General features: G+C 34.4%; 2 protein-coding genes across 4 annotated transcripts; one reads left to right on the top strand and one right to left on the bottom strand.

The window, feature by feature from the left end:
- Positions 1–3,659: 3,659 nt before the first annotated feature.
- On the bottom strand, positions 3,660–7,858 carry LOC100801960 (uncharacterized). The gene is made up of 6 exons (XM_003532108.5): positions 7,190–7,858; positions 6,274–6,385; positions 6,003–6,174; positions 5,740–5,921; positions 4,971–5,114; positions 3,660–4,020 (listed from the first exon to the last, which is right to left on the bottom strand). Exons 1-5 carry the CDS (start codon positions 7,588–7,590, stop codon positions 4,989–4,991), a joined length of 993 nt encoding a protein of 330 aa, XP_003532156.1. The 5' UTR covers positions 7,591–7,858; the 3' UTR covers positions 3,660–4,020; positions 4,971–4,988.
- A 2,709-nt stretch (positions 7,859–10,567) lies between these two features.
- Positions 10,568–23,020, top strand: LOC100811715 (protein ENHANCED DOWNY MILDEW 2). Of its 3 annotated transcripts, XM_026129780.2 has the most exons (11): positions 10,568–10,748; positions 11,201–11,664; positions 11,750–11,846; positions 17,090–17,149; positions 17,293–17,429; positions 17,584–17,680; positions 17,790–17,888; positions 18,237–18,484; positions 22,300–22,310; positions 22,410–22,534; positions 22,879–23,020. In XM_026129780.2, the coding sequence occupies exons 2-10, from the start codon at positions 11,243–11,245 to the stop codon at positions 22,445–22,447; spliced, it is 1,209 nt and encodes a 402-aa protein (XP_025985565.1). In that variant the 5' UTR covers positions 10,568–10,748; positions 11,201–11,242; the 3' UTR covers positions 22,448–22,534; positions 22,879–23,020. The 3 variants fall into 3 exon arrangements, with proteins under 3 accessions (XP_025985565.1, XP_040860677.1, XP_040860678.1); XM_041004743.1 differs by having other exon boundaries at positions 18,237–22,310; positions 22,879–22,895; XM_041004744.1 differs by lacking the exon at positions 22,879–23,020 and adding an exon at positions 22,698–22,722 and having other exon boundaries at positions 18,237–22,534.
- Positions 23,021–24,815: the final 1,795 nt, after the last annotated feature.

Below are 24,815 nucleotides of genomic sequence, written 5' to 3'. Positions count from 1 at the left end.
ATTATAATCAATGACTATAAATATTATTAATTTTTAAAATAATTTCATTATTAAAAGCTTTAAATAATAGTAAATTTTTATATAGAACCAAGTGAAAAAAAAGAAACAAATAATATATTGTACTATTTTAATATATAATAATAATATCTACTATTTTATTATATACAATAATAATATCTTAGACAATTTTAATATATATTATTTTATGGTATATAATATTTTAAATATTTTTAGTTATTTTGTGAAATATATACTTTAATGTACCTTATTTTTTACAAAAATAAAATTAAGCTTAGTCAAATATTATTTAATTTATTATTAATGAGAAAATTATTATTTAAAATAGTATCAAAATTATATAATTAGGATTAATAAATTTAAATAATTATGGACGAACTTAATTAAAAATTATATTTCACAAATAGGTTAACTTTGAATTCATATTTATTTATTTTACATAAAATTCAATCTTAAAACTCATTCATGTATATATAACGGTTTTATATTAATCTTGTTTAGTATGATTCAATAATATTTTAATACATGTAACCGGTAAATCTTATTGGTATTTATTATGTAACTTCAACGTGATATTAAAATAATCTAAAATATAATTAATTTTTTTATCATTGAACAAAGAGTTATTTTGGAAAACATAATTTAAAATTTTGTAACATATATTTTTACATATAACTACTTTTATATAAAGGTGAAACTAATAATATTTATTATTTATTTATTAAATTTATAGTTTTTTAAAAAATTAGTTTATAAAATAAAATTTACAACAAAAATAATGTAAAAATTCTTATATTTATATTAACTATTAATCTTCTATCATTAGTTTGCATTTATCTAATTAATTATAATTTAAATAATTAACATTAAATATAACTATTAATAATTTTATTTTTAAACTTATATATATATATATATATATATATCTAATTTTTATATTTTTTTTATTTTCATATTATATTATATTATTTTATAACTTTAAAGTCATGAATTTAATTTATTATTTTTCCAGAAATATATTTTAAAGTAATTAATTATATAAATAAATAAATTTATGCATAGATGGTAATATTAAATTAGTGTAATTTTTTATATTTATTTTATTTAATAATTTGTCTTTCATATTAATTCAATATGTAAAATTAGATATTATAAATAATTTAAATTATTATTAATGTGAGAATTTATTTATTTTATTAAAATATATCAACGGTTATTGATCGATACTTTGAATTAATATAATGACACAAAATATTGAATGTTCTCCTTCCTCAAAATCACAAAATATAGAATGTATAATGTAAAATAAAACTTGCATTAGCATGTGTGTACCAAATTTGATGACCTAGACATCCCCCAAATATTGTTCTAGTTTTTTAATTGGTTTGTTGCCATAGCTCCTTTAACATCATTTTTCAATGATCTTTGAATCATCTAAAATCTAAATTATTAAAAGAGGAATTCACAGTACTTAAGAAACTCTAATGGAAAATAAAGAGAATTTCAATAAAAAAAAACTTTTCTTATAAAAAAGTGTCTCAACTACTGATCTAGAAAATACTTATGAAGAATAATATAAGAGAAAGAGTTGTGAACATCACCTGCACTTGATTTCTTGTAAGAATTGCTGCATCAAATGGGAAATACAATTTAGAGGATTTAGGGAAGGAGGGGAGGAGATAACAAATACTACATTTGACAACCTAACCTAGATTTTAATGGACAGTAGAAGAGGTGAATTCCTCTAAGGAATTCACAGTACCTAAGAAACTCTAATGGAAAATAAAGAGAATTTCAATAAAAAAGACTTTTCTTATAAAAAAGTGTCTCAACTAGGAAAATACTTATGAAGAATAATATAAGAGAAAGAATTGTGAATATCACCTGCACTTGATTTCTTGTGAGAATTGCCGCATCAAATGGGAAATGCAATTTAGAGGATTTAAGGGAGGAGGAGAGGAGATAACAAATACTACATTTGACAACTTAACCTAGATTTTAATGGAAAGTAGAAGAGGTGAATTTATAGATCTTTTAGTAGATGAGAGATACAACAAAAGATAAAATTTCTCATACATTAACACATAGACAAATAAACTGATGCGGCAGCATATGACTTCTCACCTCAAGATTTATATATTATAGGATTTATATATTATAAATAGATACACACTAGTAGTGTATTAAAATTTATTTCCATTTAATTGCCCACTAAATAGAGTAATATTTTTTTTGTCTCTAAAAAATAAACTATTTCCATTTAAGTCCTCCCGTATGAAAATGTATCATAATAAAGTGATGGCAATTTATTTTTGAGCAATTAAAGATGACTTATTCCTATTTGGAGGAATTAAAAACACATGCAACCCCTTTTATTTCTTAGATAAGCAACATACATTAGCATCACTGTTTTGTTGTGAACTCAAGGTATCTCCCGACTAAAAAAACACAAGGACTAATCCGTGAAAACAAAAAACTATGTAGGGACATCACTCTCAGTTTTGGATGACTCATATTCACAGTTTTGCACACACTTTCTTTGGTACACAAACCATCTTAAAGGCCTTCAACTTCTCCACTTCTATTCTAACCTTCAAGCAGTAGCATACCCCCCTTCCATTGATCACCATTTCACCATGATTTGGCAACAGCTCCAACTGACACTTGTTCACCACAGCCTCTGGCAAAGACAATGATCCACAACGGGTAAAGAAGCACCCCACAGAAGGGTGCTCCAAAATGAACTTCTTATTTGGAACACATCCACCACACACAATCCCTCTTCCTTGAACTCTCTCCTTGAACCCTTGTGGAAACGCTGCTTCCACACACTCAAGACCTTTAGGGGGTTCAAGTGCTGCCAAAAATGGCATACCTGATAGCTCAAGACCCAACGACAGTTCCAGAAATTGACAAGACTCTGTCTGGTGTTCATGTTTCTTAGAAGTTACAAGATAAGAATTTGCACTTGACTTTATTTTCTTAAATATTATTTAAAATTATTCAGGATAAATATAAGAATGACTCGAGAGAGTGAAAGAGAGTGCGAGAAAGAAGACCAAGAAAAGAGAGGGCAATTAGTTGTGTTTTTATTTATTGTCTTGTTTTAAAAAATTTATACAAACGTTGAAAACAATTTTTTTCTCTGTTTTCTATGCACACCTTTGAAAATAAGGAACATATTAAAAAAATGTCAAATTTATAATTTATAATTAAAAAGTAAAAAATCGTCAAAAAAATAAAAAAAAATGAAAATAAAAAAACAGGTATTAAAAAAAACAGAAAATAAAAACCCTCCTAACTTTTTGTAAAGCTCACTTAACTTTTGTTTTAAAAGGTACTTTTTTTAAGAATAAATATGCTATATTTTTAAGAGCTTAGCAAATAACGTGTCTCAGCTATTCCTTTTAAAGGGGGAGAAAACCCTCACGAACACAAGAACACTAATAAACAGGTAAAGAACACAAATACAAACCAATAAACATTGACACACGCCATTCTTTCTCAAATAAAAACACAAGCATGTAGCATGTATTACTTTTTAAGCACTTCGTTCTCCTTTTTGAAATGTTTTATTGAGAACACTACACTATCATAAGCACAAACATTATCCAAGTTTTCTCCAAAATAATACATGTACATCCGGCAAACTGCATTTCATTAACTACACATAAAATAGCATTAGTCATGTTTGAAGGAAGATACCTTGTACATCATTTTCTTTCCTATTGTCAGAATTTTACAGGTGTCAGAATACCCACAGCCACAGGTCATTCTAACCTAAGTGCCTAGTTAGACAAACAACAACTGCAGGACCTAGAAACACATCGCCACTCCCAAACAAACTAATAGTTGTCTCTATTACATCATCTTCATTCTCTGCTAATAGCTTATCAACAAGAACTAAGAACACAAATCTTATCAGTCAAGTTACAGAACCTTATCAACATGTGGTCAAGATCAGTTCCAACTATACTGGAATTAACACCATGCAATCTGTCACTGCAACCAAAACAATCAATATATTTCATCACGTTCTATGCATAAATATCATTTGAAAATGCAAAAAGCAACCCCATCAAACTGAGAAACAAAACTATCAAATCCTAACTAGGATAAGTCATTGTTTTCAGAAATTTGCAACAGTATTGCATATACATAATTACATATCAAAGGCAGCATAGTCATCAATTCTATGAATCGTTTTACTCTATTTAGCCAGGCAATCTATACCTCGTTCACGAATAAAAAAAAAGAATCTGTACCTCATTCATCATAGTCTTGGATCATGACAGGTTCGGAATATTCATAAAAGGCAAGTGCTAACCAATGTCTCAATTAAGGAAACAAACATAAATTTATTATTGGAAAAGCATTTATCATATTAGAAGAAAGAAGTCATTTAACATTTATTTTTTGAAGTAATTAAGAGGATTTAATAAGGTATATTTATTGCTCCTATGACAGGGAAAAAGAAAAGAAAAATAGTTTCAACTTTCAAGCATGAAGAGGATCATCCGAACAGGTGTCCAAAGTCTTGTCCAATGGAAATAAAGGTTTTCTACCTTCTCTCATGATTACAAACTACAAAGAAAACCAATAAAATTAAAAGTGATTATAAGACATGCTGAATTATTATCATACTAATTTTCAGTTTACTTTCAATATATAATTTATCAATTATCAGACTAAAAAGAATATTATCAGTTTATGCATGCAAAATACAAGTAACAACCAGTTCCATTCCAAGAGATAATATTGTCCTGAAATAAAAATCATGGAAGAAGCGGAGACTCAACACCATGCAAAGCAGATAAAAGGTTGAGTAATTGACTGAGCAGTTAAATACAGTTGAGTAATTTACTAATGAAACTCGAAAGAGGTTAGAAAAAAGAAGGGCAGTATGATGGTTTTGGAAAACAAAATGTTGTGCGTGTCAGTTTTCTACTAACCATAGAATGCTGTCAGCATCATGAACTCCTAAAAATATGATGACGGCCCAGAACTTCAGGTATCCCCAATGCCGAAATGCTTTCACAGCCAAAGATCTCCTGAAGCTTCCCATCACACACTATAGCCATAGGATTCGCAGGATCCTAGGAATATATTGAAGGACTGTAAGTCAACAAGTTATGTCCCAATGCAGTTAATTATACATAATTTGTTATTCAGAAGATCATATCATTTAACTTTTTTTTCCTAAACTAATTGTGTGAAAAACAAACTATTTTTTATCTTCTTCCAGCAAAAAGCCATGTTTGCCTTCAATTGTCCATTGGAATGCAAGCTTGAGCACCTATGTGCTTGTACTCAGTATTAATAAAAAAACACAGTAACTTACTAACACACCTAATATTAGAGCACTAGAAACAAATTAGACTAATACAAATACTAAAATTTCAAGTTTAGATACCAGACTCAATGATGCTAAGTAAAACAGAAAATGATTACAACATAAGATGTAATAAAATAGTAAAATACTACTAATTAAATAAAAATAATAATAAACGGGGAAAGAAAAACCATATAGTTAAAAGACAGAGTTTAAGGTGGGGTAGAGCTGAAAGAAGAAAAAGCATGGAACTAACAGAGTTTAGTGGTTCACAATTCAGCATTAGTTAGCAAACTATCAATTAACAATAATTATCATCATCATCATATTAAACTTTAGTGCACCAATGTGCATGAAGTTAGTACAAATTTTAGCTTTCTATTGCTTACCTCTAGCTGGTTGACTTTAATGTACTCCCAGATACGCCTCAGAACCTCAGACTGCAGCATCTCCCTTCCAGTAATGCCGAAAAAGTTAGCAAGTGCATCAGATATTATTACAGAAGGAGTAGGTTCAGCACTTCTTGTTCCTGACTCCACATCTACCTTCTGTTTCTTTGGAACAGGCTTTTCTGAAAGTGCACAAAAAAGAAGAATTTAAACAACACAATAAACCACAATGTCATAAAAATAAGCATAACCTAGATACCTACTGGTTGGTTCAAGGGGGATAATGTGCTTAGATAGCAACTTATTCATCTTGAACATATCAGTACAATCCGTCTCAAACACCACACGCAGTTCATCATTGCAAATTATTTTCCTTTTGTTGCTGGGATCTTGGAGATTGTTCTTCCTTATGTAAGCCCACAGTTGCTTCACAATCTAAAACCACAGTTACTCCACATTTTAGAAATCTCGCTGGAAACTATATCAAAATTATGCATTAAGCAAACAACAAGCTTCAAAAATATCGGTACAAACCTCAGTCCTCGACAATGCTGGCTGGCCAACAATGACCTGAAGTTCAGGCGAAACACCACAGATTTTGGTGAGACCTCCTGGGCCACCTCTTCTCTTCACCTTAGTTTGAGTACTACAAGACACAAGAAAAACAGCATTACTCCAATCCCAATTGCAACAAAAAAAGCAAATTTAACAGACACAGACATAATATTCTGTTTATAAATTACTAAACAACCAAGTTTGAATTCAAACACATGCAGACTCATTGTCCCTTATTATACCATGCAGCGATCTTGAGTAACATGCTGCTGACATATGCATCTGTTGTTAAAGCCTAATCTTCTGCCAAAGGATGTTTGGTTCCAAAAATCATTCTCTGTTTTCATTTTTATTTTTACAAATAATCACAAAAAATGCCCCCTTTATTTTCACTGCTTTCAAACCAAAAGCAGAACAACAAAAATCCTATTTTCACGTACAAATGGCACTGTCACTAATTATTAGTGAAAATAAAACAAATAAACAAAAATATTTCCTCACATCATAAATTCTCTGTTTTCCACAATTGATAATACTATTTTAGTCTAAGGATTTTGCATGATAAATGTTTATTATATGACTAAAACTCAAAATAAATAAATATTTTTGAATAAATCAATTATATTATAATTAAAATTCATAATAAATAAGTATTTCTATACTCAAACGCATGCTTAAGGGAACCGAGTCCGGGTACCATACACCAACGACTTACTAGTCACCAAAACCTCAGTTTAAGTAGCAAAAGTTGTTTCTTCAAAAAAAATGTACCAAAAATTGTCCTAAAAAAAAGAAGTAGCACTAAATACTCCAATTCCTTTTCCACTAACCCTACTTTTCCTCACTCTACCAAACAAGAAACAAATTAACCGTCTTAATCGTAGCAAAACCTAACCTTTCCTTGGGAACCTGGTTGCCTTCAACAACAACAGGAGCGGAAGGAGCTTCAATGCGCGAAGCATCAGCAGCAGTAGCAGCAGCGACAACAGCGTTAGAAGAAGAGAAATTCTGCAACTGAAAGCCAACACTGACAGGGGCAGAGTGAAAATTAGGGTTTGGCGGAGGGGCAAAATGGTCCTTAGGCTGTTGTAACTGCCTATGCGGGTTTTGCGGCGGTTGTCGGGATCCGAAGAGGAGGTTGATCTGCGCGGTGATGAAATCGATTTTGTGAGTGAGGTCGTGGCCGAGCTTGGCCTGGAGCTCCTCCACCACCTGGTTTAGCGTCGTGAATCTACTAGGGTTTGATTCCCGCAGCAGAGACTGAACCGCTTCAGATATTTCTTCCTCTGTCACCATTGCTTTTTCTCTTCTTTTTAAAAATATAAAATAAATAAACTGAAATTAACTAACGGACTCTCTTTTTTTTTTTCTCTCTCTCTCTACTACTCTGTGTGGTGATGAGGTTTGTTGTTGTTTTCTCTCTCTCTCTCTCTCTCTCTCTACGCCATAGTGATATTGGTTTTTTCTCTTTCTCTCTCTATATAACTCTCTTTCTCTCTCCTGAGCTTCGTTTTGGATTGAAACGGACAATGACAGAAATTAGAAGGGATCGGTCGTAACTTACCACGTCGTCTTCTCTACAAATATTTTTAAAATATCTTTGCTTTTTTTACCTTTAATTAAAGGTTAAAATATTTTTATTGTTGATTAAAAATTATCAAAAAGTTTACTAAATTTTTTCGTCTATGTTCGTACAAAATTATAATATGTTACTTGTTAGTTTAAAGTTAGGTTTGAAAATTTGAACCTATATTTTTTAAAATTTAAATTTTAAAATAAAATTTTGAAGGTTAAAAATTAACACAAATTATATTAAAAATAATAAAACATGTCTTTGTGACAATTTTAAATCACAAAAAGTTTCAATTTTTTAAATAAAATTCAAAAATTGAGTCATTCTTCCCATAATAATGAAGTTCTCAAATCCAAAAAAAAAAAAAACACACAACAATTAACACCAAAAGTCTATGATTTTCAAGAGAGTATCACATTTTACCCGACACAAGAGCTCGGCAACAAGAGTGTAGGCAACGGTGACCTTGGTGTTAAAAGAAAGACCCAAACATTCGTCGAGCTTGGAAGAGAATAAATTAGTGACGAGAACAATAAGGTTGACTAGTGGTGGTGGTGTTGAAGATGGATTATGGTGGTGCGAAGGTAACACAGTTGAGTCGTTGTTATGGTAGAATGTGTTTGGACGTCATGGTGGTGTCACGTTCTCCGAAGACAATGGGGTGAAGGAATGATTGGGGAGGGAGAGAAGAAGAAAGGAAGTGGTAGTGGGGGCAAGGCAATGGCGATGACAACAAAGGAAGGGAGTTGCAAAGAGTGGTTGGGATCGAGAGGGAGGAGTGTCGAATCAAAGAAAGAGGAAGGTAGAGGAGAAAAAAAAATAGAGTTCCACGTGTCCATTTTTTAGTGGACAAGCATAAGAAACATAGGTTCATATCCATCAGAACCTAACTCTGGGGCAAAAAGTAGTATTGTTGGAGTACAAGTGCGAAGTGATGTTCTACATCATGTAGGAATGAGAAGGTTGAATGTTATACAAGTAAAGGAAAAACCCATAAATCTAAGCTTTAAGGTTTTGGATTAAAGTGTGGTGTCAAGTTTATCTGTATGATTGCTCGAGGCCCATTAAGGTAAATCTCTTTGGTGTTTACCCTCTTCAATTGCACAACAATTGGTATTAGAGTCGATGGCTTGACTTTGTGACTAACACAAACGAGTAAAATGACGGTGGTAGATCCTAGGCCTGAGGATCCCTTGTATCAAAAGTCTTCCTGGAAGTGGATCTAGGTGGCGTATCATGTGGGTGGAGCGACAATGCAAGTATGCAGAGCATGTGGGTTATAGTGAGTACCACAAAAATACTTATGGATGAAAATGACTTTCGCTTGAGGGGAAGGTACCACGTGGATGAGACTCACACTTAAAGAGTATATTGTTTGAGTACAAGTGTGAGGTAAAGTCTCACATCGTGCAAGAATGAGAAGATTGAACACTATATAAGTGAATAAAAGATCTATAAACATAAGCCTTAAGATTTTTGGTTAAAGTGTGGTGTCAGATACACTTATGTGATTGTTTGAGGCACATTGAGATAGATCTCTTTGGTATTTAGCCCCCTTGGTTGCCCAACAAGTACATTATAATTTTGTAGGGACAAAAAATTTCATAGGGACTAAATCCAAACTTTAGTAATTTTAGAGGGCAAAAATATATTTTAGCTTTAATTAAATTGCCAAAATATCGTCAATGGGATATAATAGTTGAACATGATAAGTGAGTGATTGTAAACTTTTGACATTGTCTTTGATTCTTACGAATAAAAAAAATTGTCAAATTCAAATCTTATGGATGAAAAAATGTGATTGAGAGAAGAGAATTCCACAAACACATTTTAAATGATAATATGACATTTTAGATCATGTGATTATTTAGTCGTGTTGTCTATTTAACTAACAAAAATAAATGTAAAATTATACAAATTCATTTCTTAAAAGTAAAATCTAAAACTAAATATTCATATATACAAATTTAATGAATTTGCATGGTTTTTCTTTTTACCTAAATAGATAGCATCTATGAAAGATTGCATGATATAAATGTCACAACACCCAACAAGGCATGACCTAATTGGAGATGTGTACAACCACGTCAATGTTTAATGACAAAATTAGATGATAAATTTCTAAAAGTATAAACAAAAAAATAAATTTAGAAATTTTGATCCGTTAAAAAAATATACAAGGACCAAAAATAAAATTTCTAAAAATTTAGAGACTAAAAAAATAAATAACTCAAAATTAATGATTGCATAATAAATGTCACATAACTAATTTTTTTACACGTGACACATCATCATATTAAGTGTAATTTCTCATACAGTAAGTCACTCAATGAATGAGAGATTAAAAAAAAAATTAACCTTTCAAAATAAAGTTAAGTCACTGAAAATATAACATTTCAAAATTGTGAGAGAATCAATTTTTTATTTGAAGAATTAAAAAAATCAAATTTAAGAGATTTTACATAATTAAGCTTAATTTAAAAATATATTTATTTATATTTTTATCACTAATTTTATTGATTAACCTTTGTTGGAAATCCTGATTACCTTTAATAATAAAATTTGATGTTCATGGGCCTAATGAAATTTTGCAGAAGGGTATCTTATAACAATGCGTGAATTCTTTGTATTAAATATAAAACTAATTTTAAAAAATAAATTTATCTTATTAATAAATAAAATCAACGAACCAGATTGATGTAGTTTTTTTCCCCACAATTGTAGACGATCTTACTCCGCTTTCATCTTCCAATCTTGTTCGGGAAAGAGTGTAAGCAATGAATTTTACCGTACGCACCCGTCTCTTCCCTCCTCTTCTCTTCCACTCCCAATAAAAACCCGAACCCTCGCTCGCACCACTGCGTTCACCATCGTGAAAAAGGTACGCATGCCGTTTCTTTCCATCGTTCATCAATTTTTTTTTTTCACTTTCGAAAGGTACGCACCATGTCAAGGTTCTTCATTTCGCGGCTAGTTTCTCGCATTTTCAATCGAATACTCTCACGGGAATCGTTAAATTCGATTTTCCTCGACGTTTTCTGTTGTCTCTCTTGATTATCACCTGTGGATTATGTGCATTTAAATATTCAGAACTTCACATTTAGCATTTTTAGTTACTCGTTGGATAAAGTTGCTGCGAGTGTTATCAAGGTTTTAAATTACTGTTGCGGTCACGGTTTCGTCGCGTTCTTTGATATTGCGGACAAAATGTGTCTGGTGCGGCCACAGTTGCAGTCGCGGACTGTTTTTAAAATCTTGGTGTTGCTCATTGATGTATTTTTTTTAAAATATTTTTTGATAAGTAACATATGTTTTTTTTTTTTTGGTGCTTAGTTGTTGCGAAGTTAGGATTTGAGGGGGAGAAGAAGAAGGGACATGGCATCTTCAGATGATGAGGGAGAGGCTCAGGCACTATCTGTGTCGAATTACTATTTTGTAGATGACAAAGATGACGAGCCTGTGTGTTTTTCCGTGTTGCCAATTCAGTGGAGTGAGTCTGAGAGTCCAGTTGGCAAGAAAATGCAATTGTTCTTGCACGGTTTTGTGGATAATGGACTACAGAAATTTTTCGGGCAAGTCGTTGCGTGGAGGTTTGATTTTTCCTATGTTAGGCCTGAGATATCAGTGCTATCAAAGGATGGAAGATGGATTATACTTGAGAAGCCTCGTAAGAGCTATGAGGATACCATAATAAGGACTACTTTGATCACCACTCACTTCCTTAGTTATGTGAAGAAGAATCCTGACTCATCTGCGAAGTCTGTGTGGGATAAATTGAGTAAGAATAAGGAGTTTAGGTAATTTTCAAAGTTCTGGAGTTCTGTTTCTCATAATTGGTTTGGAAGTACATATTGTGACATTTTTCAAATTAATTAATTGCAGATCTTATGAGGTTATGCCTTTGCAAAAAGATTTATTAAATCATATGGCTTTAATGGGTGAAGCTGCCAAAAGAGACACTGCCTTAGAAAAGTCCAAGGTTTGTTTACTTTTTAGACTTTAAGTCTTTAACAACTATGTTGTGGAGGTGAACTGGGAAATTAGCATTTGATATATTTTTTCCTTCGGAAACATCCTTGTATACTCTAATATACATTAAACATTTTTCTGATAGCTGATGCAAGACCAAGAGGATTTAATTAGATGTGTTTGAAAATCATCTGTAGCTATTTTTTGCCCCTTATTTTTAGTTTAACAGAACATGTTGTCTTATTATACTAAATTGTATCCTTTGACAAGTTCCGGTAAAACATTTAGGATTAAGACTTCAGAGTTAAAGTAGGATTACATTTTTGAAGTGGATTTTCAATGTTGTGGCGGTGGCATCTATCATGGGACTCTGTGAAGGATAAGGTTGTTAATAGGTGGAATTCAGAAATGTAAATAGGCTTGTTAACTGCTTTGATTTTCAACTTTGGTGTGTTCTTGGGAGAGAATAAATGAATAAAAACTAAGTAAATAGCACAATTCTCTCTCTGCATCCCGTCAGCAGCAAATTACGCGCTTCTCTTTGCCCAATATCTCAGAGCCATAGTTAAATTTTTAGGTTGCACTTTCACCTCCTCTCTGCTTGCACCTACACTGTTCTGACAAGATGCTTAATTTCTTTGTGAGGGTATTTCTTTTTTTTTCTTTTTCATTCTTGTTAGTGGGTATTTTCATGTTTCTCTCTCGCATGTGCAATTATAGGATTAATAGCCATTTAGAAAGACTGAATGCAAACAGGAAATATAGATGTCCTAAACAAGGAACTTCTTTTATGAAGTTATGTAGGCATATGCATTTTCTTTTGATGTCAAAACAAAAGATTTTGAGAAACTTCTTTGACTCTGATTTGTATTACATCTTTGTTGAATCTGAATTGATGAGGCAGCAACAACAACAACAACAACGCCTTATCCCACTAGGTGGGGTCGGCTACATGGATCAACTTCCGCCATAATGTTCTATCAAGTATCATACTTCTATCCAAATCATTAAGTTCGAGATCCTTTTTGATAACCTCTCTTATAGTCTTTTTGGGTCTTCCTCTGTCTCGAATTGTTTGCCTTCTCTCCATCTGATCTACTCTCTTCACTACAGAGTCTACCGGTCTTCTCTCTACATGCCCAAACCACCTAAGTCTATTTTCCACCATCTTCTCTACAATAGGCGCTACTCCAACCCTCTCTCTAATAGCTTCGTTTCTAATTTTATCCTGTCGAGTCTTACCACACATCCACCGCAACATCCTCATCTCCGCTACACCTACTTTATTCTCATGTTGGCTCTTGACCGTCCAACATTCTGTTCCGTACAAAATCGCCGGTCTTACCGCAGTCCGATAAAACTTTCCCTTTAGCTTGATCGGTACCTTTGCATCACATAAATCCCCCGATGCTTTTCTCCATTTCATCCATCCTGCTTGAATGCGATGATTCACATCCCCTTCAATTTCTCCATCATCCTGTATTACAGACCCAAGATATTTAAACCGTGTGACTTGAGGGATAATATGGTCTCCTATTTTCACCTCTGAGTTAGAAACCCTCCTTCTTTTGTTGAACTTACATTCCATATACTCCGATTTGCTTCTGCTTAGGCGAAACCATGTGTTTCTAGAGCTCGTCTCCAAGTTTCCAACCTCTCATTCAACTCCTCCCTCGACTCTCCAAGGAGGACTATGTCATCTGCAAAAAGCATGCATCTCGGCGCTATCTCTTGGATTTGTTCCGTGAGGACATCCAGAATTAAGGTAAAAAGGTAGGGGCTAAGGGTTGACCCTTGATGTAAACCAATTGTGATGGGAAAATCGTCTGACTCTCCACCCTGTGTCCTAACACTAGTCGATACCCTATCATACATATCTTGGATAGCTCGAATATATGCAACCCTAACCCCTTACTTCTCTAGAGCTTTCCACAAAATCTCTCTAGGCACTCTATCATACGCTTTCTCCAAGTCAATAAAAATCAAGTGCAAGTCTTGTTGGTCCATGCGATATTGCTCCATCACCCGCCGTAATAAATAGATCGCTTCCATGGTCAACCTTCCCGGCATGAAACCAAATTGATTCTCAGTAACTTGAGTCTCCTTTCTTAATCTCCGTTCGATCACTCTTTCCCATAATTTTATGGTATGACTCATGAGCTTGATTCCCCTATAATTTGCACAATTTTGTATATCCCCCTTGTTCTTATAGATTGGCACTAACGTGCTTCTCCTCCATTCCTCCGGCATGCGTTTTGACCTCATAATTTCATTAAAGAGTTTGGTGAGCCACTCAAGACCTCTATCCCCAAGAGTTTTCCACACTTCAATAGGTATGTTGTCTGGCCCCACCGCCTTACCGTTACTCATTCTTTTCAACGCTTCCTTTACTTCCTGTTTCTGAATTCGACGATAGTACTTATAGTTCCGGTCCTCTTCTCTTGTGTCTAGACTGCTAGAGTCATATCCATATCCATCATTAAATAAGTTGTGAAAATACGCCTTCCACCTTTCCTTGATATCTTTTTCATGCACTAAGACTTTGCCTTCTTCATCCTTAACACACTTTACTTGATCCAAATCTCTAGTCTTCCTCTCTCTACCCTTAGCAAGCCTATATATAGATCTTTCTCCGTCCCTGGTTCCTAGAGCTTGGTATAGTCCGTCAAAAGCTTGGGCTCTTGCCTCACTCACCGCCTTTTTGGTTTCATTTCTAGCTATCTTATACTTATCCCAAGTTTCAGAATTTCTACACCTAGACCACTCATTGAAACACTCCTTTTTTACTCTAACTTTGCTCTGAACACTTTCTTTCCACCACCACGATTCTTTACCCCTAGGTCCAAAACCTCTAGATTCACCCAACGTCTCTTTAGCCACTTTAATAATCTCTTGGGACATCTTGTTCCACATATCATTTGCACTTTTTTGTGATTGTCCACACCATCCCTCCCATATCTTTTGTTGGAAGATTCCTTGTTTCTCACCCTTCAAGTGCCACCATTTGATCCTTGGTGCTACCATAGGACTTCTTCTCTTTGCCCTATCTCTAATTCTTACATCCATGACCAAAACTCTATGTTGGGTAGTCAAGCTCTCTCCCGGGATAACTTTACAGTTCAAGCAATACTTCCTATCAGACTTCCTGATAAGGAAGAAATCTATCTGAGAACATGTCCCTCCACTTTTGTAAGTGATAAGATGTTCCGCTCTTTTCTTAAACCATGTATTGGCTATAGAAAGATCCAAAGCCTCCGAAAACTCCAAGATGGATTTACCCTCCCCATTCATCTCCCCTAGGCCAAAACCCCCATGCACCCCCTCAAAACCTCTAGCCACGCTACCTACATGTCCATTGAGATCCCCTCCTAGAAAAACTTTCTCTCCTTAGGGTATATCCTGAAGTACCCCTTCTAGATACTCCCAAAATTTTACCTTAAAGTGTTCTTCTAACCCAACCTGAGGTGCGTACCCACTAATAACATTAAAGGTGTCCTGTCCCACTACCAATTTTAAGGCTATGATACGATCTCCTACTCTTCTTACATCCACGACATCCTTCTTCCACTCCTTGTCCACAATAATCCCTACCCCATTTCTTAATCTGATTTTGCCCGTATACCACAGCTTAAATCCCGAGTTGTCTAATTCTTTCTCTTTTTCACCTGTCCACTTAGTTTCTTGTAAGCACATAAAATTGATCTTCCTCCTCACCATAACATCCACTATTTTCATAGATTTTCCAGTAAGTGTGCCTATATTCCATGTACCAAAGCAAATCCTCCTGTCATGAACTAGCTTCTTTACCCACACCCGTTCACGAAAATGTGGGAACCCTTGCTTACTTTTCACTACATCCGGGCGGCGATGCAGCGGCCCTTGCTCTTTTGACACTGTACTCGAGCCATACAGCGCGTTGCTTCCGGGCAACGACCTAGCATTCACATTATTACGTAATTGATCCATGTCATAGAGATTCGACAAAGTTTTACGTTGGTCGTCGAAAGCCTAACACAACCCTCTCCTTTTATCCGGGCTTAGGACCGGCTAAGAATAGCAAAGCTAACCTAGGCAGGATTGAATTGATGAGGCAGCATTTATGCTTATTGTTTCAATGGTCATGTTTTGTTAATTTAGAATTGTGAGTTTGTGACTGTAGGGATGACTATAAATTATACATTAATTTTTCCTACACAAGTCTACTTTGAAATAGTATTTTATTGACATGCTTTGCTCTATCTCTATCATAAATTTTTAGGAATTTGTCATATCCATTATTATATTATAATTGTAATCATATTAGATAAGATTCTCTTACCTATAACTGCATTACATAGCTTATACTGGATTGATTCTTGTATTCATTTAAATTGAATGGGAATTATTTGAATTTTTTTGGTTATTTGATATAATTGATGAATTTGTAGGATTTCTAGGTCAAGAATATGAAGTTCATGAAGTGTATTGCATGCATCATTGAGCTAGATGAGCTAGTTTCTTCATCTTTGTTTATAAATCTTTCCTTGCTTTCCTTCTCGTTAGTAATTTAGTATCCTTTTTGATATACTTAATGTGTGCTCCTTCATAAATTGTGTTTAACTATTGATGGTGGATCTACTTTCTGCCCTTAAAACTTGCTTTCCTTTTAGTTATGTTAGATTTACTCTTTTCTTGGTTTTGTTATAAGGATAAGGATTTAGTTATCCTTTGACTTGCCCTTTTGATTTCTTTTTATCAGTGTTGTTAAGTAGCCACTAGCCACTATAGTGCTATTTTATAGCAGAATTTCTCAGATCTGTGATTGTGATTCCGTCCGCTATCGATGTTGTGGTTCCGGCATGGGTCCTGCATCCCCTTGTCATCTCTAGCGAGCCTCCAGCCAATTGAACTTTTGAGTTAATATTGTGTTTTTGAAAGGTAACTTTTGAGTTAATATTATGCTAATTTTTATGTATTTTATTTTTATTTGCATACAACTTATTTTTTCATTCATATTTGATATATATATATATATATATATATGTATATCATATATCATATATTTCAACTGTTATGTGACTTCTGCTATATGCCCGCGATGCTATTTGTTATATGATATAGTAGATTATTGGCTTTCTGCCATTTTCTGCAATCTGCAATTGATAACACTGCTTTTGATTAAGCATTTAACTTATTCTTTTAAAAAAAATATTTAATTTGTTTTCTTATCAACATGCGTGCCTCACTTCAATGACAAGTATTTGATTTTAACAGCTTCTGCTCATGGTTCTGGAAGATAAGGATATGCTGAAGATTAAAAAACTTTCTGATGAGGTTTGTTACTTATATAGTTTCCCATCCTTGAAGATAATTTTGCTCTGATATATTTTCTTTTGTTACTTGCTTTTATTCATGTCATATCCCTCATATGTATTGTTTGCATTATATTTTCTTTAAATGTAATTCATTAATTTCAGGAAGTTAAAGATTTAGCACGACCTGGATTTATAATTGATGATATTGACAATGGTATGATTGATGAAGATTCAGATGGAGAGGATGAGTTGTTTGATTCTGTTTGTGCGATTTGTGACAATGGTGGTCAACTTTTGTGGTATATTTTTTTTGTGGGTTATTTTAATTTTGTTTGATTTCTTTGTGCTTTGTATTCAAGTTATTTTACATAATTCCTAAAGAGTATTCTATATGTTTTACTTGCCTCAGTATTTTCTTTTGTTAATTTTCTAGTCATTAAATGATAAATGCAGTTGTGATGGAAAGTGCATGAGGTCATTTCATGCTAATGAGGAGGATGGTGAAGAATCTACTTGTGCCTCTCTTGGTTTTAGCCGGAAGGAAGTTGATGTATGTTTATTTTATTTTCTCTTTATATTTATTTGGCTTTTCTTTTTCTATTTACCTTTTCATTGTTTACTTGGATAGAAATTTGATTGCTTGTGACAAAATGTTGCAGGAGATCCAGAACTTTTACTGTAAAAATTGTGAATATAATCAACATCAGTGCTTTGCATGTGGCACACTAGGCTGTTCTGATAAATTTTCTGGTGCTGAGGTATAACTGTATGAAACACAATTGGCTGATCTTGTTGATTATTTCATTGACATTTTTTTCCTAGCTGTATGAAGTTCCACCCAATCCTTGGTTGTTTATCTGATACGCACACACACATTGGAAAATCATACCTAATGTGGGCGTAAGTTCTTGTAATCCATATGTTGTAAATAGGCTGCAGTAAAGTGTAGTACAGACTACAGAGAGTACTGAAGACATAAATACCCTTATACACTGAATGTGCTATGAGATGCCACTACTAAAAAACATTTTTTAGAAACAGGAGGGTTTTCGTAGAGCTTCTTTGTTCTGTATGGTACTAAAAGTCATTTGGTTTTTCTCCTCTAGGTTTTCAAATGTGCTTCTGCAATCTGTGGTTTCTTTTATCATCCACATTGTGTTGCAAAGTTACTTCATGGGGTAGTTGAGGATGATCTGAAGGAACTTGAGAGAAAAATTGCTGAGGGGGGACCTTTTACTTGTCCTACTCACTATTGCTGTGAATGTAAAGAAATGGAAGACAAGAAGAAACATGATTTTCACTTTGCTGTTTGTAGGCGGTGCCCCAAGTCGTATCATCGCAAATGCTTGCCAAGGTTATTTCGTTTTTGCCTGTGTTGTGCTGCTAGTACTTATTTAATGATTGTAATGTATGGAGGGTTGATTCTTCATTTATAATACACAATAGTGCACTGTTTAGAGTTGTATAAATGATTCAGTTCAGTTGTCACAGCTATATTTAAGTCAATCTTCTGTAGGACAAGCTGAAAGTATATCTTGCACCTGTTCTATACGGTAATCGGTATGTCATTTGGTTGCCATTTTACACAAGTTGAGAAGCTGGAAGGGGTATTTATTCTTACTTAACTTTTTTCTGATATTATTTTAGTTATTGTCAGATTCCTGTACTCTCTGACATTATATATATATATATGTAGAGAGAGAGAGAGAGAGAATTCAACTCCTGTGAGAACACTCTCTTATGTGAGAACATGAGAATGTAAGTTGGTTCCGGGGTGAGGATGTTGTTATCTTTGCATTATTTTGCTACAGCCATGTAATTGATCCCTATGCAGGGGTATTCACTGTCTTGTGATATTCTGTGGGAAGACCACTTCTTGTGCCTTCTTCACTCTTTCTTAAGAAAACTTAATTTTGTTGGCTGTGCAAAAAAAAAAAGAAGAGAACAATTAATGACAACCATTAGATCGATATAACCATTAAATCTCTAAAAGATTCACCAAATAAATCACGTCCTAAAATAGACAATGGTGGTGGCGGCGGTTGACGACGATGGTTGTGGTGACGACAATCATCGTGGTGGTTGCAATGGTGGTCATGGTGGCGAAGGTGGTGGCCGTTGACGACAATGGTGGTGATGATAGTGGTGGTGGCTGCAATGATGGTCATGGTGGTGACAACGACATTCATGGTGGTGATGGTGATGTAATTGAGAGATTTTTTTTTATCCGTAGGAATTGAATATGGTATCAGGGGTTTTTCAACACTTACACACCCTGCTCAACCAATTGAGCTAGATCCCTTGGTTAATTGAGATATTTTAGGAAGTGATAATTGAGATCTTTATAGATTTGTTTGTTGTTTGGTTAATCTTTTAGAGATTTGATGATATATTAGATTTTAATTTGAAATTTTAAATATTTTAATCACAATTGTCTATTATTTTTAATCCTAATGATTGTTATTAGTTGTTTTCATGTTCTCTCATAAGATAGTGTTCTTACAGGGGTCATACTCTCTCTCTTTTTATATATATATATATATATATATATTCTTTATTGTGTCTTTTTACGTCTTCATGTGTTGCTGTGATGGAAAGATACAAAAGCTAGCCTTATTATCCTCCTTTTTCATTGGAGAGTATTATAGATCTAGTAGTTAGGACAGACCTTGGATATGTGTTATAGATTTCTAGGTGACGCCGATGTCACAGAATACTGGAAATCAGATTAGTGATAATTTTGATGGTTTTAAATTTGATTATGTATTATGTAGTAAGATATATTATTAAGTTATTTTTCATTGGCTTTGAATTTTATTATTTAATACAAATTATGATTCAGGATTCAAAAATTATCTTGGTGATTCGCAATTTGAATCTTGATTTGATAACCTTGATTAGAGGTTATTTTCAATATGTATGCTATTTTTTATGCATTTGTATATGTCCAAGTATAATTTTAAATTTTTTGTAGGATCTTATAATCCATGTTACCTTCTATGATTTACAATCTTTGTCCTCACTCTTGATCCTATGTAAAATCTTGATTTTGACAACATTGGGTAAAAATACCAGCTTTAGACATGTTACTGTTCACTTGAAGCAAAAGCTAAAGCTCAATTAAGAACCCAAGAATGATTTTGACCCTTAGGGATGAACTTATGTTTTCACCTATAACTATTTAGTTGGCTTCACAATGACTTCTATAAAATTTTCACATGATTGAAAGAGTTTATGGAAATATATTATCAGACCCCAATAGGTTAAAGTGAGGATATTGTCATAATGCTCAAAGTTATAACAATTGAACATTAGTTTTGTAAAATGAGAGAATATAGAGGGATAATAGACTGAAGTTGTGTGAGAGTACATAATGGACACTCCTTTATATAGATTAATTACAATTAATACAATTAATTATAGGAGATATTGTTCCTATAATTTTGATATGATAATAAAGACATAATCTGAAATTGATCCTATTTTGATTCTCAACACTCCCCCTTAAGATGAAACTTACTAAGCAATCAACTTGTTACAAGAAAAATTATTCCTAAGAAAAAACATAAAAATTGAGCTCCACTAAAAAAGACAATAGTTTGAATAACAACTCAGAGATGTTGGTTAAGTCGGGGAATATTGCTAGAAAGAGAGAGCTGGAATATTCATCAGCCTAAGAAAAGCAAGCTCTGACTTTCTTAAAACCATCATTTGGAAGCTTCAAACCAATATTTTGAAGACAACTCAAGGATCTTGGTGAAATTGGGGAATATTGCTAGGAAGAGAGAACTGGAATATCCATCAGCCTAAGAAAATTCAGAGCAAGTTCCAATCTTCTTAAAACCAAGATTGAGAAGCTTCAAACGAACAGAGGAGACCCAAAATTATTCTAACTTGAGAAAGAGGAAATAATGGTAGAAATGCGCAACCAGCGAAGCTCAAAAGTCACCTAGAAACACGCTGGAAAGGTACAGCGATAGAGGCAACTAGAAAGCTTTTCGCTGGAAAATGAGCGGCGAGCTAAAGGCGGTTGCCAGAAAACACACTGAAAAGAGACCGCGGAAGGGTAGGCGACATAAATTCTTTGTCGGAAAATGAATGGCAAGTAGGAGGCGGTGACAAACCAGACTAAAATGAGAGTGCAGGAAAAGAAGCTGGAAAAATGAACGGGTAACAAAAGAGAGTCCATGTCAAACGAGGTCAAAATGACCCCAAACTGCAGGGTTAGGTGCACGAGGAAGGGACATTGCTGGAGGTGGAAGCGTGCCAGCAAAGGCATCGATACACGCTAGAGAACGGTGATGCGAGGGTGCTGTTTAGCTGGCAAAGGGAGATCAGTGGACTGTTCATGACACCGTGACCACCATCGTGTAGATCAGTGGATGGCTATGTTGATGGTGGGGTCAGCGGCTGGAGTGGTGGTCGGAGAAGTGGCGGCGGCGGCCGAAAAAGAAAAGTCGGAAAGTAGAGAAAAAAGGTCGCAGAAACTGGGGGCAAGGAGAAAAGGGGCAGCTATAAGAAGGGTCCACTGGAATGTGGAAAAAGGTTGCTGGAATAAATACGATGACTAGAAAGTTTAACCGGGGACAGGGGAGGACAGTATGTCCCTGGTGGGGGATGGTTTTTGTTATTCTCTCAACCTGACTCTGATTCCACGTAAAATGAGAGAAAATATAGAGGGTTAATAGACCGAAACCGTGTGTTAGAGTACACAATAGATGCTCCTTTATATAGAGATTAATTACAATTAATACAATTAATTATAGGAGATATTGTTCCTATAATTCTGACATGATAATAAAGACATAATCTTAAATTGATCCTATTTGATTCTCAACAAGTTTAAAATGGCTTTTATGAATAAGCTATCTGGTGTATGGATTTTCAGAGGTTTTAAATATTTATAAAAGCACATTCAAAAGCCACTCATCACTTAAACTTTATTGTAACAGCACTAGAAGTTGTCAAAGTTCTGAAATGCATTAGTAGTTGAATAAAATATTGCACTTGTTCCCAATGTAGCCGCCCTAGAGTTTGGTTATTGAAAATTTGGAAGGCCATTTAGAGAGTGATTATGCTCATGACATTTGATATGACTGACATTTTGTTTTGTTGTCATGAATTTCTTTCTTGTCTGTCTCACCATAATTACAAAGGAGTTGCCTGCAGGGTCACAGTTGGTAAGAATCACTTTTTTTAATGGTTGAGCCACGTATGCATATCCACATGGCCAATTCACATATTTCTTTCATTATTTTTCTCTTCTGCTTCTGGATCAGATCATGGGCCTCAAACCCCCCCCCCCCTTTGGACTTAAGGCAGCTTTGGCTAACAAGTTTATAGATAAACCTCTCACGTTTAGACCGAAGCTCCTGATTCTCACAGTACCACCAGAAACGGAGAGGTAATGTCCTTTTTCTTGTTATTGTTTTCAAGAATAAGAGAGTTAAATAAGCCTTTCCTTCACACCAACCTGCCAAGACTACCTTGGAGGTGTTGCTTCCTTGGTTGGAGGAGACAGTTCATTTTCTTGTTCTGCCTTTGATGTTTGTTTCCTTATTATATAGGCTAGATGAAAAACGGTCGCCTTATGATCTTGTCTGGGACGATAAGAGTTTTCTATTGGGAAAGGTTAATAAATATTAATAACATCTTGTGGTAATTTATATTTTGATTGATACATGCTCCTTTATTGTTCTGATTGTTGTCTTTATTTATTTCCATGTTCCTGTCCTTTTTTGTCTTCAGTCATTTTATCTACTGGGATCAGTTGATGCAAACGACAGGCAGATAGAGCAGTGGAATGTAAAGCCACCCCCACTCTACCTTTGGAGTCGTCCTGATTGGACTGATAAGCACAAGGTCATAGCTCAGGAGCATGGTCACTTTATCAGCCAGCGGGAGCTGTCAAGAATCAAAAGCTTTGATAAAGAAAAATCACCGGCCAGTCATACTATGGATGATAGTTATGGTTTTGATATCATGCCAGGTCACAATATCTTGAATTCAACTGATGCACCTAAGGATGAGGGCCAGACAGGATGCTCACCACATGGAAATGTTGATCGAGAGAGTCAAGAGAGACTGGAATATAGGGTGAGAAAGGCTGATAAGACCTCATGGAAGAGGAAACGAACTGAGGAAAACGATGGAAGATTAGGTGTGACATCACCACCCAATCCAATTGATGGGAGATCCTCAGTTGAACGCTTTCAGCCCTGACCTGAAATGCCACCTCCAGATTATGACCTTGGTGATAAAAGTTATAGGCATATGGAGCCCACCTCTTCCTCACGTATGGGGGAGATTAGAGCAGCCTATAGCAGGACCCAAAACTGGCCCAGTTTTGCCAATCCCCTTTATGATTCTGGGATTACAGATGTAGGCGAACACCGTAGCAGCCTTCCGAGAGACACTGCCCATAGCTTCAAATATAGACCCTATGCCAAGGAGGATGAGAACTATCTTAAGGAATTAGACACTAGGCAACAGACTCGCCATTATGGTATTCAGAATCCTAATTCTGTGACAAGCAACTATCTATCTGGTAGCCATCATCACATGGGGCCAAGTTATCCAGCCTGTGGTTTGGCATCTGAGTCTCCTTATGTGATGAATACACCAGCCATGCAGCGATATGCACCTCGCCCGGACGAATTAAACCATGCAAGGATGGATCCTTTGGGGTCTTAATCTGCTATAGTTGGTAGAAATGGCGCTTTTGAACATAGTGCCGCCCCACCTGGATATGGGAGTAGGATGCCAGGTTTTGCAGCTGGTTCTCACCATGTGTCTTCACGCCAGAATTCCGCAGACTGATTCAATGGGTAGTTTGAATGTCCATTTTTTCGTTTTCCTCGTCTACTTTAGCATAAAAATGTTGTATGCGTTATCCTGCAGAAATCATAGTTTTTTTTTTTTTTTTTTGGTGTATGCTGTATGCTAAATCTTCGGTCTATTTCCTTCCCAAAGAACATTTAGGTTTTTTCTTCTTTTTTTGGTGATTTCTGTTTCCTTAAATGGCCAGTGTAATTGAGTAATCAATCCTCTGTATATGCATGAACTTGGAGTGGGTATTATATGTCAGAGTTCACTATTTGAAAAGAGAGGCTTTCACTCTTTCTCATTATTCAATTGGACACCTTAACATTCTCTTCAAATGGAGTAAGGCTTTCACTCAGAAGTGCATTTTGCACTACTTCCACAATTATTCTAAAAGTATTTGACATTTTCAAACTACCTTGTTTTATTTATTTTCCCAACTTATTTCTTAAAATTAATTATTTTATCTTTAAATTAAATTTTAGTAGTTTTTTTTAAAGAATGTCGATAGTTAAAATAATTTTACAACACAATTTAACTTATTAATTGCAAAACAAAGTCATTTGTTTTAATTTTCATTTATTCAACTACCAACTCTAACATTTTGCACACATATAAGAGTAAGACGGTACGATAACTCCCCCCTGCATTGCGATTTGCGAGAAGCCTTTGGCATTGAAGTACTTTATTTTTTATTTTATTTTAATTTTCATCTATTATATTTTTCCACTGTTATTTTACACTAGTCAGTAACTTGTAGTAAAAGACTGTCTAAAAGTTTAAAGCCACATAATTTTACTCTTACCAATATTTTTGGAAAGAGAAGTCAAATTTGATTATAAATATAACTGATCTGTAGTATT

Source organism: Glycine max, chromosome 8 (assembly GCF_000004515.6).
Source record: "Glycine max cultivar Williams 82 chromosome 8, Glycine_max_v4.0, whole genome shotgun sequence".
NCBI classification, from domain to species: Eukaryota; Viridiplantae; Streptophyta; class Magnoliopsida; order Fabales; family Fabaceae; genus Glycine; species Glycine max.
Note: the sequence above shows the minus strand (reverse complement) of the source record. Positions and strands in the feature narration are given on the sequence as shown.